The sequence below is a fragment of the Calypte anna genome, chromosome 1 (genome assembly GCF_003957555.1).
Source record: "Calypte anna isolate BGI_N300 chromosome 1, bCalAnn1_v1.p, whole genome shotgun sequence".
NCBI lineage: Eukaryota > Metazoa > Chordata > Aves > Apodiformes > Trochilidae > Calypte > Calypte anna.
In genome coordinates, this window is record NC_044244.1 from 47,090,914 (window position 1) to 47,104,995 (window position 14,082).

Consider the following 14,082-nt stretch of genomic DNA (forward strand, 5'->3'; position numbering starts at 1 on the left):
GGAACTGAAAATCTGTTGTGCCTAAAGGTATCATAGCCCTATTTTAACCATCACCACCCATGCTTCAGGTCATCTCCTACAACCCAGACTTAGATATTTTGCTTTTGAAAAGAATTTTCCCTACCTAGATAAACAATTAGATTTTTATTGCTGTGAGACATATCTCAATGCGGTTTTCTGGACAGTGGCATAGAGCCAGGCTGTGGCAGAGTTTATTAAGCAAATTTCTAATTTTCCATATTGCTGCACCCTCTTCCAGTTGGAAAATGGGTGACACAGGACTCCAGCTATTTCAGTTTCTGTTCATAGCTCTGCCTCAAGAGATGTTGAGCCGCACTGGTGTTCTTCCCTAAAAATGTGGACTGGTTACCTCTTCAAAGTATGAAATGGTCTTTCATAGAGATAACTGGGGGGGAGTAGTGAGTTTTTACTGTGGGATGGACAAGGAAGAGAATGAGCAATGTCAAGTCCTGTTCATCTCTATCATGTACTGTTCAGTGTATTCTTGGCTTGGCTAAAAGTCTTTGGTCAAGAGGTCATTTTTTGTTCTGTTTTGGCTGCTTCCAAAATGGGTATGATCTTTGAAATCAGAAACATGGTCCATTCCTGATGACTGGCAAATTCAATAAGTTCACAGAGACAAAAACTGCAGCAGGAAGAGTAATTTCTGTGGATCAATTTTTATGTTCCTTTGAAAGGTTTAGTAGCTAATAGGTCTTATAGTCAGGGCCCATGAGTGAAATGTTTTGTTGTTTCCAAGTTTATTGCCCTTGCCTTGTGAGAGATTTTATTTTGCTCAGATTCTTCTGTGCTGTGTTTTCTATAAATTGTAATTAAAAATTTAACTGAAGTGTCACCTGCCATGATCCTTTTTTAGTTCTATTTTTTTCCTTTATCAGAGGGAAAATACTTTGGGTAAATTGTGTGCAGCATATCACCAAGGGCTGAGCTAACTGCAGTGTTGTGTCTGTACTTATTTTACAAGTTGGATGTAAGGGCTGCAATAAGTAGAGAAAAGAGAAAAAAATCCTTAATAGTTTTGATAGTTTTCTTCATCCTTTGGTAGTTTTACTCATCCTACCTGGATGTCTCTGTTGCAGAATTTTGCTTTAGCTTCAATAACTCTCTTCATGGATGAAGGGACTCATGAGAGGCTGAGATTGATTGACAGGATTAAGAAAGTGAAAAGGAGGATACAAAACTTTTTTTTTTTTTTTTTTTTAATGTCAGGGCTTGACAAACGGGCTAAACGGGCGTGTAAGATAATAAAAAGTGCTGGTTGATGCCACATGCCTTTCTGTGCCCAAGAGTCATTTGGACAATGCCCTTAACAGTAGGCTTTAGATTTTAGTAAGAGGTGAAGTGGTCAGGCAGTTGGGCTAGATGATTGTTTTATGTCCCTTCCAACTGAAATATTCTATTCTGCTCTACTCTGCTCTACAACTTGGGTTTGAATAATCATTCTATCTTCATTACAGAAATAAATACATAAATAGGAATTGTTGCTGAACTCAGTATATGGAGTGTCAGTTGCTGTGATAACCATACTTCTTGTTTAGCAACAAAACCACAGATTGATCTTTGCTAATACAAAATATTACTGGAGTTCTTGGTACTATTCTGCAATTAAGAGCAGAGAATTTGAGGGACTTTTCTTGGCTTTCAAGTCTAGGCAACCACAAATTTTACTAGCATTCAGAAAGCTCTATTTCTTGTGTAAACACTATTGTTCTCACCATGGCATAATGTGTTGACAGCCTTGCCATCACATCTATTGTGAGTGTTAGAGGTGCTCTGTAGAAGAGGATGTGTTAATCAGTTCTAGGAATGGTTTTGGATATCCTGTCTTAACACAGAACAAAATGTATGTGAAGCAGAGCAAGGAATCTCTCACAAAAGTTACTCTCTTCTTAATTCTCTTGGGTTTTCTGCATATTCTTTGTTTATTTAAAACAATTCTTAACTGTGACTGTTTGCAAGATAAACCTTACAGTGGATGAAAATCTCTTACCCTGGTTTAATCTGATATCATTAAAAAAACAATACTTCTGTTCACTTAGAATAAGGTGATGACAGTTAAGGCTGAATATTTGATGCATTTTAATTACGAGTTGCTTTTTTTTTTTAAAAAAAAACACATTATTCCTTCTTACTGGACAGCATCGGTCATTTACAGTCCATAATAGAAGACTGTCAGCTGATCCCCTTGGAGATGCAAATAATTCTGTGGGATTAAACTAGATACTATTTTTTTAATTCCCTTGTTTTGTTAGGAACAGATGGACTTTACTTCTTCAGATCATCATCCAAACAAAAAAAGAAAGGTAGCAAGTCAAACAGTACCTCTTTACTGAATGTTTTGTTGGGGTGTGCATGTGTGTGTCTGTCTATCATGGTTAAAAAGAAAATCAACCAAGAGATACTTCAAGTAACATGCTGCAAAAGCAGAAATAGTGGTTAAAGTTGGAATCAGTGGAGTTCCTCTGCTCTGGGATTTCCAAATAACGGATGATTGATTTAAGACATGTGTTTTAGAGTATTCACACACCTATTTGAAAATTCTGATAATCCATGGTGTTCTTGATTTTGGCTGATTGCACTGCACACTTCTCTTGCTAAAGCCATCTGAGTAGCTGCTCTACAGTAGCAGGATGGCTCTGTTGCATGAGCAATGTTTCTTATCATGGGAGGGGGTTTCAGGCCAAGGAGGGATTTCAAAAGCCACATGATCTGTCATGAAAGTCACTGGGAACTGGTGATATAAAGGGGCAGACTTATAAAAGGTGACAAATACTTCTACAAGTGGCACATAAAAAGGAGGGCACTCCTGTGTCTGTCAGCACCTGAAATTCCTGTCAGAAGGAACCTTGGTCACAGAAGAGCCTTTAACAGGTAGACACCTGTGGTGTCTACTGCAGATCTCCCTATGTTTATGGTAGTAGTCACCACTTTTTAATTCTGCAAAAAGTGACTTATATTTCCTGTCAACAGAATCACACACTTATTTTCTCCTCAAGTACTCAGAGTATAATAAAATTGATGTGTTTTCTACATACATCGGGTGCTTCCTTCTGAACAAAATTAAAACCTCCTGTTTTACTTAAAAATCTGAAATCAAATTACTTAATGAAATGGAGAGACAAGGATTACCTGCTTGTAGGGTCCTCTTGAATTACTCTTGCCCAGGTCTCCTAGTGACTTTTATCCCGGAAAAAAGCTCCTGGTGTTCTAGAGAGGGCACTTACATGAATATGGCAAAAAAAAAAAAAGGAGAAAACCCCTCCATGATACACATTCAATTTTTTCCCACTCAATTTAAAATTTTTTCTTCAGTATTCATCTCAGTTAATTATTCTGTGGTGTGGGTTTGTATCCTGTCTTCACATTGCATTTTCCCTTCCCTCCTCTCCTGGTTTGATATTATTCATCTACTGTATGGAGTAAAAGTCAAACAGTGTTTCTGATTTTGCAGCATTGGGTTTTGCTCAGATGAAAAATATTTCTGCTTAGTGATTTTTGATGTGGTTTGTTTGGGTTTTTTTACACCTTTCTGTTCATATTTCCACATTAGTGATTCATCAAACTGAAGACTTTAGGAGGAAATAAAGGTTGAGTCAGGTGTGCTTTGTGTGTGGTTTTGTTTTGAATTTAACCTGTATATAAGAAAATACTTGTGCTTTCAAATGCATCCATACAAATTTAGTAAGCCTGATGCTGGTTGATCTATTGCTACCAAGGTGATTTTAATAGTCAGGCTTCCCAAGGAAGTATTTCCAGTCAGAACACTGCTCCCTTCTGGTGTCCTGACTCACTATGATGAGATAACTGGCTTTTGTTTGCACCCACTGCCTCTCTCTTAACATCATTGACGTAAGTATGGTCCTTGTGCTGGAACTCATGGGGTGAAGGTTTTTCCTGTCAAAATACAGAAATTATCAGCAGCTCATCTTCTGCTTTCGTGTATACAAATAGGCTTAAGTGTCTCTGAGAAGTATTCATAACAGCACGATAAGAAGTTGAATGAATAATTTTTTTTTTTTCCTCCCATTTCTAGAACAAAGAAAGAATTATGCACGAGACAGTGCCAGCAGTATATCTGAAACTTCGCAGTATCACGTAGAGGTGAGACAAGGAGTGATATACCAATTATAGCTTTCTGTTACATGCAATTATTTTTGCCTGCGTGACTTTTGAGGATACATATGCTTGAAGGCATATACATCTTCTAAAATACCATGCCAGCCTGAGGTCACTTCAGAATAGATTACGCTGAAATATCTCGGATTCTATTACTTTGCCATAATGAGCTGAAATTTTGATGTAGTAGAATGTAAGCAAAGTTGTGTATAGTTTGGCAAATGGACAGGACTTCTCAGTGGGGTATCAATTCCATGTGTTATGCTGCCCTGTCTCTGAACTTGCCTTTTTGCGTGGATGAGACAGAGCTGAAAAACCCTGTGCTGTTGGTGAGGCACATGGATAATATTTAAAATAATACTTCAACCAGTTGCTATCAACAGAGACAGTAATGTTCAGAAAGAGCTGTGAACATTAACCCCTAAAAGCCCCAGTTAGCCTACTATGTAGTAATTAAATATATTCTGCTTACAGAGATTCTTCCCCATTGTGAAGTGCAAAGTATATTATTTCCTGTCTTGAGCCACTCTGCAGAACTGCTGCATGATGCTGCCATATTTTGTCCAGGAGTAGATATATTTAAAATATTCAGCAAAGTAACCCTGAGTGCCTATATGTAGCCTGTTAAGCCCTTTTGCATGCAATGCCTCGTTCTGTAGTGTTACTTTGTCACAAACTTTCTCCCACCATTGTGGGTTAAGTCTTGCAAATACCATATATTCTCACCTCCTTTGTGCTGGGCTTTAAAGTAGCTGTAAATTGTAAGATCATGTGCAGAATACTCCTAGTCTGAAGTGCTTCTATCCTCTGATCAACTTGTAAATGAATACTTGTGATGCTTATAATTGTCTGTATTAATTAGTACTTGTCTAAGCATTCCTGTGTGAGCAGGCAGTAGAGAGTTTGTTTCATCTTCTTTTAAATACTTTGATTATTTGCAGTTTGTATTTACTCTCTTGTGTATCATAACCAGGTGCTTTTATCATATAATAATTATAAAGTACATTTGATTCCTTCTCTTGGTTTTTAAAAGTTATTTAGAAGATAGATGTACAAGCATATATTGTTTCAAAATTGTTTCATCTTGAGTGAGTGTAACTAGGTCTTCAAATAAGAATGAGGAGCTGGATTTATTATGCCTCGATAAAATGAAATAATTTTATGTGTGGTCTTGCATGGTTGGCATGTTGAAGGAGAAAACATCAAACCATGAGAGGGAAACTAGCTGAGATAATTTCAGTGAGATGGTATTTAATTTCTAGACCATTAATTGAATATGAAAAATAATCTAAGATGATTTATTTAGTATACTACATTTCTATTGTGACCTGCATAAAAGAAGCAACTAACCTGTCCATAAGGTATCCCAGTCAGATGCAAACTCATCATGGTTGCATTAATGTGTTAGCTGGCAGCTCTGGTAGAGAGGAGGACACTCCAGGTCAGGGTGGTGATGGAGATATGTTGGCAGGGTGTTTGTGGGAAGCTTCTGCTGACGCTTCCTGGATTCAGACTTGCCAAGAGAGACAGGTTTTCACTCCAAGCAAGCTAATTAAATACTTGAGGTTTAATTCTAGCTGTGGTACCTGAAAGATTTCAGCATATCCCTTCAAGCCTAACTACTTACATTAGAGAGGAAATGACAGAAGATGAGAAACAGAGAGTTACAAAAATCAGTTGACTTTAAATACCATTATAGACTAAACAAATTCCCTTATGGCTTATTGGTAGGATCTGTCATATGTAAGGGCACTTGCATTCATTAATAATTGAATGAATGAATCCTGGCAATTTGAATATTGACACTGCTCTTCCAATAGGGAAAATTAATTAATTTTTTTTTTTTAAATGTTTACCCCATTCACTAGCACTTGACCACCTTTGTTCTGGACCGAAAAGAGGCAATGATTACAGTAGATGATGGCATAAGGAAGCTGAAATTGCTGGATGCCAAAGGCAAAGTGTGGACTCAAGATATGATTCTTCAAGTAGATGACAAAGCTGTCAGTTTGGTGGACTTGGAATCAAAGGTAAGATCTGTGAGTGGCAGTCTCGTTTTCAGAGAGAGAGAGAGAGAGGGGGAAAAGGGAATGGGCAGAAAAAAGATGTATATGAGATTTTGTATTTAAATTAGCTTATCACTTCTTTTTTACTTGTGCAGCTTTTTCAAGATCAGGACACTGTATAGTAAGGTGATGTTTTATTTGGTTTTTTTTTTTTCCCCTTTTTCCGGCAGAATGAACTGGAGAATTTTCCTTTAAGCACGATTCAGCATTGCCAAGCTGTGATGAATGCATGCAATTATAATTCAATTCTTGCATTAGTATGTAAAGAACCAACCCAAAACAAGCCTGATCTGCATCTTTTCCAATGTGATGAGATTAAGGTAAGGTAGTAATGGAGCTCTGCTATGATTTCCTTGAATAGAGAAAATTTTCTGAATCGACAAGTTCAGTGGATAAAATCAAATGGGCTGATTCAGAGAAAATAATTTTGTACCTTTATTCTTATAAATAGTCTTTAGGTTTCATGCATTTATTATCAACACTAGTTATGCAGTATGTTAGTGAATGTAGCATAGTATGTCTTGCAAGAGAGTAGTGCTGTATATAAACTGAGTCTTTAGTTCATGTGCAAATTTGTCATCACTGCCAGTATTGATTCAAGGGCTGTGTAGCTGTTCATTTAGGTTTACAAGTGAGTAAAGCTCTGGAGTATGTGTTGTTTATGTTCACACTTCTGAAGAAAGTGATGTGAAATAGTTTGAGTTATCTCAAATTTGTCTTACAATCTGCAAAGAACTTGTCTGAGCCTTAAGTCTTACTTAATCCTTCCCATTTTTCTGCTTTTTTTTTTTTTTTTTTTTTTTTTTTTTTTTTTTTTTTTTTTCTTGTCAACGAACAATTAAATATTCTCTGCATTCTCATCTTCTGCAGTGAAAAGAAAAACATTACTTGCAGGAAGGCAAAAAAAAAAAAAAAAAAAGACAGAGATTGCTCATCCCTGAATAAAATATTTCTTTTAAGAATACATTTTTTTAATGTATTCTACAATACTTCTGTGTTTCCAGGATTACAATTTTTTATTTCTGTTAGTTACTCTATATAACTGGAATTTCTTTAAATGCCCATTGATAACTGGATGTATATTTTTCATTTCTTTTATGATAGTTAAAATAATTGTCCTAAAGCAAATTGTACCAACTGTTTTGAAATTGGTAGAGTGAGAGTGGTGTGAAGATGACTGGCTAATTGTGTGATTAGATGCAAAGATTTTTCTTTTCCAATAGAAACTGGGATTTTGAGAAAATTTCTGGTGGCATTATGTTAAATAATGCAGGGATCTTTGCTGAGATTTGGTTGGACCCAGCTTCCCAAAGTGTAGAGGTGGTCTCTTGTCTTCAGACTTTCTTCTTTTTAAGTTGTTCTTCTATGTACAATTGAAAATGCATCATATATAAGAATGACTTGGAGGTCCAGGATCCCCTTTTTCTTCTGTGGGTATTGTTTGAGTCTCCGTCTATGTTCTATATTTTGTTTTTTACCCATGAGAGTTGACTGTTTCTGAAAGGCTAGTTCTTTCTCTTGCCTTTTTCCTGATTGTGATTAGGAGCACAAACCACAGGAACCTCTGTTATTAAAAATTAGTCAAAATATTTGGAACATCCAGCATTTTCCACATTAAGAATTGTTACATATCAAGACTATGATTGATGGAATTCTTATGGACTTAAGTTCCTCAAATCCCCTTAAGTTTTTTCCAATAATTCTTTAACCTTAATTTATCCCTTGTCTATGTTCTATACAGGAATTCATTATAGCCTGGGAAGTCCTTTAATACCCTTAGATTGTAAATTAAACAAAGTCTTCTGGTCACAGCAGAAGTTACATATTCCTCATACTTTATGAGGGTACTAAGAAGATGTGGACCTTGCAGAGTGAGCTACTGACAGATTTGTGCTTTGACAACCTGTGTAGGAAATTAATTTGTCAGCTGGAGACGTGTAACAGACCATTCTAAATCCTACAAGAAGCCGTGACCTATTTAGTGCAAGACCTATTAAAATAATACCTTAGACATGCATCAAAATTTCACTTGTGGGCCACTGGTGGAGGCAGATTGCAGTTATGAACAGGCAGGAATTTACAGATTAGGAAATGTCCTGAAAAATTCATGTACTATTAAATCAGGCTATCATTATCCTTTAGGCTTCTATAAATTCTATAGTAATTTTGCTGCTATCTACAGTAGATTTTTTTTTTTAATATGTCTTTCCCCTAACGTGCTTAAAAAAACCAAATTATTTATGTGGAGGGCAGAAATAGTTTGTTCCAGAATGGTTGACTTGAGATAATTACAACTGTTCAGACAGATTTGGTATCTAGATGACATGCTTATCTGATGATAATGCTTGAGACTGGAATGGTGAAAAAAATACCAAATCCCAGAAAATAGAACTGTGTGTTACTTTGTCCTGTCTACGTATAAAATAATTTATCCCAGAACTTTTTAAATAAGCAAGACTTCATAAGGGATTCTGGCATCTTAAGATACTCTGAAAAAATGCATGCGAAGATACATCTGGTAACTGGTGGTTTCTGCTTCTGTCTTTTTAGGCTAGTTTTATTCATGAAGATATTGAAAGTGCAATCAGTGACAGCAAGAGTGGGAAACAAAAGAAAAGGCTTGAAACACTGAGGTAAAAATCTTATTGGCGGTATATATGGACATCAAATCATGTAACAGCTTTCAGAAGCTCTCAAATTCTGCCTCTTGTTTTTTTTTTCTTTGTTTCTAGTTGATAATATACTTCCAAAACCACATGCAGAATCCTCGCTTTAATTTTAATCTTATGTTCTCACAATTTATAGAGTCAGTTTTACCTTTCCCAGTTCCACCTTGGTGAAGGCAATAGCTGACATCAGTACTGAAAACCAGAGAATAGCATTTCATGTCCCAGTTCTGCATATCGGTCAAGTAGTTCAGAGTTTAAATTGAAAACTTAAATCACAGAATCACAGAATGTTAGGGGTTGGAAAGGGACCTCTGGAGATCATCTATTCCAACCCCCTTTCTAGAGCAGATTGACCTAGAGTAGGTTTGCACAGGATGCCATCCAAGCAGGTTTTGAATGTTTCCAGAGACACAGACTTCATAACCTCTCTGGCAGCCTGTTCTGGTGCTCTGTTACCTTTACAGTAACAAAAGGTAACTTTTTGGTTGTTTTGGTTGTTTTGGTTGAACCTCCTGTGTTCCAGTTTGTAATTATTGCCCCTTGCCCTGACAGTGGACATGTCTGAAAAGAGTCTGGTCCCATCGTCATGACACTTGTCATTTAGATGTTTGTAAGCATTGATAGATATGGCCTGTAACTACAAATTAGATTCTGATAAAAGGGTTTGGGATGTGAAGATACTAAATAAAACAGCAACTGAAGACTGAATAATTTTCTACCTGCCTGTTTAATGATCTGAAGACTCCTTGTTTTTCTAGTAGCAAAAGTTTTGCTACCAATGAGAAAATGTGAAAGAGTCTGTTGAGTTCTGAGAAGATTATACAGAAATGAAAGGTAGCCAACAGAAGTATAAAACAACAAGAGCACAAATATATTAGATACTGAATGGTTATGGCAGCAGTCTGTCGAAAAGTTAGTATGTAACTACATCCTGGTAGTATCTTTCAACAACACTTAGTTTTGTGGTTCAGACACAGAGGGCTTTGCTGGGCAAAAATCATTAACTAAACATGTCACCATTGTATGAAGAAATTTATGAAAGTCTTAGTTACCTGTAAAATTCTAATGTACAACTCATTAAGTCTTCCTAGAGCAATGCACATTCCTGTAAAAACAAAACAAAAAAAATTGACTGTGTCTGAGTTTACCTGTGAGTTTCAAATTAAATAAGTACACCTTACTGTTTGTGGAACTGTAATAAACAAGTCCAAGCAGAAAGAGTAATCCAGAAAGACTCAGATGCATTGGATGTGCAGGGAAACTAATGAGATTTAATTGGGAAAAGAATGTAGGTCAGTGCATCCAGTGGGAAAAATAATCTGTGATATCAGTCTCTGAGGGTATGAGGCCAAGAGGTCATGAGTGCATGACAGCTTAGTGCTGGTTACTCACTGTTGTATCATATACATGTTGGAACTGGGTCATGAGGAGAGACCCTCCTCCCTGACATTGCATTATTGAATCACTGCAAGGCTGCTGACAAGTGGAAGTGTGGAATGTGGGGAGAAGAGTGTACGGGAGGCTGGTGGAAAAGGGAACGGTGAGGAAAATATTGTATTTTGTTCGGTGTCCAAAGAACAAAAAACTCTTGACATCTTCTGGTGTTGTTAAATGCCATGAATGAGATGGGGATGTAAAGAGAGGAATTGAACATGAAGGTCTTGCTTTTAAATCAGGACATAGGGAAGGGATGGGATGTGTGCGTGACAGGAGTGTGGCTGTGGTCTTTTGTCTGTTGGTGTCAAGTTGCAGAATGACTTCAAAAGCTCTTTTCCTTTATGGTATTTAAAACCATATTAAGAGCTGGAAAATTGCAGCCGGGAAAATTTGTACAGCCTGTGATGGAATGGTACCTTTGTATCAAGACAGGATGAACAGGCCACTGAAATAAAAAAGGAAAAAACCTATAAATTAAATCGGTTATGTTGGCAGAGTTTTAAGAAACAGGTGATTGACAGTGTCAAATTTAGGGACTAGGTACTTAACTTGTGATGTCTGAAAAGTAACTTTTAATGAAAAAATTCTCACAGAATGAAAATCTAGCCAGTAAGCTGTATATGGTGGTTAAAAAGCCAAGCCGTTGAATTTACCTGTGCTAACAGGCAGATCTGTAGACATCATGTTCTGTGGCACTCCTTGGGGATTTTCTGTGTGGCTGGCCAGGTGACACAAAGTTTTGCTAACCCCATCATGGAGTGGGTTTCCTACTATGTTTACTATGTGGTCTTGAGTACTGCTTACTTGGCAAGTCCATACGATGTTCAACAGTAGAAGAGGTCCTTGTAAAACCTCCTTGTCGTCTCTGATTAAGCACTAGAAAATATAATGTTTTTCCTTCAAGTGTCACTTCTGGTCTTTCTTCCCTTCCTCTAGGATGATTTCCAAAGCTGACAGTGCCATTCCTCCACCGCCACGGGCGCCTGCCCCTGTGCCACCAGGGACCATCACCCAGGTGGACGTGAGGAGCCGTGTGGCGGCGTGGTCAGCGTGGGCTGCGGAGCAGGGAGAGCGTGAGTATTCCTGGGAGCCTCCTGCCATGCAGAGTGGTGACAAACAGTTGTCCTGGGCAGTAGGTTTTCATGATCCTTGGAAAAGAAAAAAAAAAAATTTGGGAAGACTGCTTTCATAAAGATGACAGTAATTGAATCCAGACATGGAAATGTTTGCGTTGAGGTCGCTCTTCTGTCCTCGCAGGGAGCAGAGAGGATTATTCTCCAAGTCTAGTCTGAACTGCCTCAAGCCACCATTGCCTGGTCTGGGGAATAAGAACTGACTGCCATAATCTGACTTGTCATTTACTTGCAGTTATGCATTTTCTGAATTTCTGTTCAGAGCTCCTTTTACTTGCACTTAGCTGGGTGGGCTGTGAGCTACTGATTTGAATTTGGGATTTTTTGTGAACATAGTACTGTGTTCACAGTAACCACTACTGTCATAGCCCCAGAAATGTAATGATGCTCCCTTCAGTAATAAGGAAGAGCATAGGCTTGATATTTTGGACAAATTTTGGAAATATAATGATGGACTGGAAGATGACTATAGACATTTATAATGGTCTATATGACTAAGATAGGTCTTTTTCTTTTTGTCTCCGTGTGGATCTTATCCAAGATGTATTTCCTAAAATCCCACCTGTTAACAAATGCAATGCAGTGCTTAGTGTGATTTTAAAATGCAAGATTTATAATTTCTCAAAATGTTAACCCTTGTTGTTTTCAAGTAAAAGTTACTTACTGCCCACTGTTATTTGGCACTACCAGTTCTATCACATCATTACCTCACATTTCTATGTTGCCAGACTTGGCATCCCATTTTTCTAGTTACCTTTTATTTTATTTATTTATTTATTTTATTTTTTTTACAGTAGTATGGTATAAAGCATAAGCTAGATGGGAAGTGTTGGTTACTAATTCTGCAGATGTGGATGTCTTATTCTTTTCTTCCCTTTTCTGCAGTTGAAAAACATAGACAATACCATGATCATGAAGAAACAGCAGAGATGATGGCTGCCAGAATTGACAGAGATGTTGTAAGTGAGAAACTACGAGCAGTATTACTTAATGTCTATGAAATTTTGAAGCTTTACTTCATGGGAAGACTTTTTCCACATGGGAAATTCAGTTTTGGAGGGAAGCTTTGTAGGCAGCCAATGTTTGTGTGACAGACTTAAAAAAGAGTAGATGGTAGTTCCTGTCTTCCTTTTCCTGTCTTCCTTTTCCTGTCTTCCTTTTCCTGTCTTCCTTTTCCTTTCCTCTTCTTTTTTTCTTTTTTTTCCCTTTTCTTTAAAAGAGCTGAATGTTGATATCAAGTTTTCTGCTGTAAAAAGCTAGAAATATAAATAGTAATTTTATGTAGTAGACCAAATCAAGCAAACTATGTCAGGATGAAAAAATCCATCGACTTAGTGGGACTTACACATATGCAACATCTGAAAAATAAACATATGGTCATTTCTGAAGACAGGTGGGAGGGACCATGTGTATGTCTAACCTAAACATTTCTTGCCTGTGAGCAAGAACACTGGGCAGGTCCTAGGATGTATGCAGTATATTGCCCCATTTGTCAGTTGTAACTTTCTACTTTTCTACTCTGCTGTTTCCCTCACCAACATCAGAGGTTCTTGAGGAAGTTGTGTTAGGGCTGGCTGATTGGTGTGCATGTGTTTTTCTCCAGGGCTCCTTCATCCTCCTCCACCTACCCTTTGAAAATACCCTTCAGAGACCACTTCTCTGTAAAATGATATTCTGACATTCAACAAATATCTTATTACTTTGTACTACAGGAGATTATGAAGTTACACTATTTAGGAAAGTGCTGCCCATTCAATTACCTAAAATTCTGTGACAGAAAATGTAATGTGCCAATGATGTATAATTGCAATCAGAATATAATAATCTTATCACTCATGTTTTAAAAATGTCCAGTTGCTCTAATCTAAGATTAAAAATAATTCACAGGTATGTAAACTTAAGAACATAAGGAGTCTTAAATATGGAATGATTTAGCATAAAGTTTGTTCCAAGAAAGCTGTGGTCATTTTGATTTGTGGAGTATTTCTGCTATGGATTCTATAGAGAAACTTAATTTTCTTTTCTTGCATAGCAAATTCTGAACCATATTTTGGATGACATTGAGTATTTTGTTACCAAGCTTCAAAAAGCTGCTGAAGCTTTTTCTGAACTTTCAAAGAGGAAGAAAACTAAGAAAAGTAAGAAGAAAGGACCTGGAGGTAGGAGTTCTTACTGCACCCAATTCTGTTTCTCTAAGGATCATTGAAGTAGATAGCAAATGTCTTTTTGCTTTGCTTTTTCCTGAATGTAGTATTTTTCTTTCACTGTGAGTACAAAAAAACCTAAGCAGTATCTTCTTAGAGGGAAACCCATAAAAATAATTTGCTTGAATTCAATGGGGACTGATCCAATTAGAGATGAGACAGCAGAATATGCTCACTGTTATTGTTCTAGATTTACGAAATTGTGTGACATGGTAAATTTATTATGTATTTAGTGTTTACCTTATTTGTAATATTATAGACATTATATACCATATAAATGGATACAAAAAAATCTCATTTTGTTAATCAGAGGGAGTTCTTACTCTCCGTGCAAAACCACCACCTCCAGATGAATTTGTTGACTGCTTCCAAAAGTTCAAGCATGGCTTCAATCTTCTGGTAAGTGACTGAGAGGATATGGTGGTGTGAAGCATGC

At 37.0% G+C, this 14,082-nt stretch overlaps 1 protein-coding gene across 8 annotated transcripts in view; it reads left to right on the plus strand.

Annotated features, from left to right (window-relative positions):
* Window positions 1-14,082, plus strand: part of EPS8 (epidermal growth factor receptor pathway substrate 8) — a 128,958-nt gene that overhangs the window by 82,179 nt on the left and 32,697 nt on the right. For all 8 annotated transcript variants that reach the window (XM_030464595.1, XM_030464581.1, XM_030464574.1 and 5 more), the window contains 8 exons: window positions 4,055-4,122; window positions 6,006-6,167; window positions 6,374-6,523; window positions 8,754-8,836; window positions 11,246-11,382; window positions 12,328-12,401; window positions 13,475-13,601; window positions 13,957-14,045. In XM_030464595.1, coding sequence (XP_030320455.1) covers window positions 4,055-4,122; window positions 6,006-6,167; window positions 6,374-6,523; window positions 8,754-8,836; window positions 11,246-11,382; window positions 12,328-12,401; window positions 13,475-13,601; window positions 13,957-14,045 — 890 coding nt within the window. The remainder of the gene's footprint in view (window positions 1-4,054; window positions 4,123-6,005; window positions 6,168-6,373; window positions 6,524-8,753; window positions 8,837-11,245; window positions 11,383-12,327; window positions 12,402-13,474; window positions 13,602-13,956; window positions 14,046-14,082) is intronic.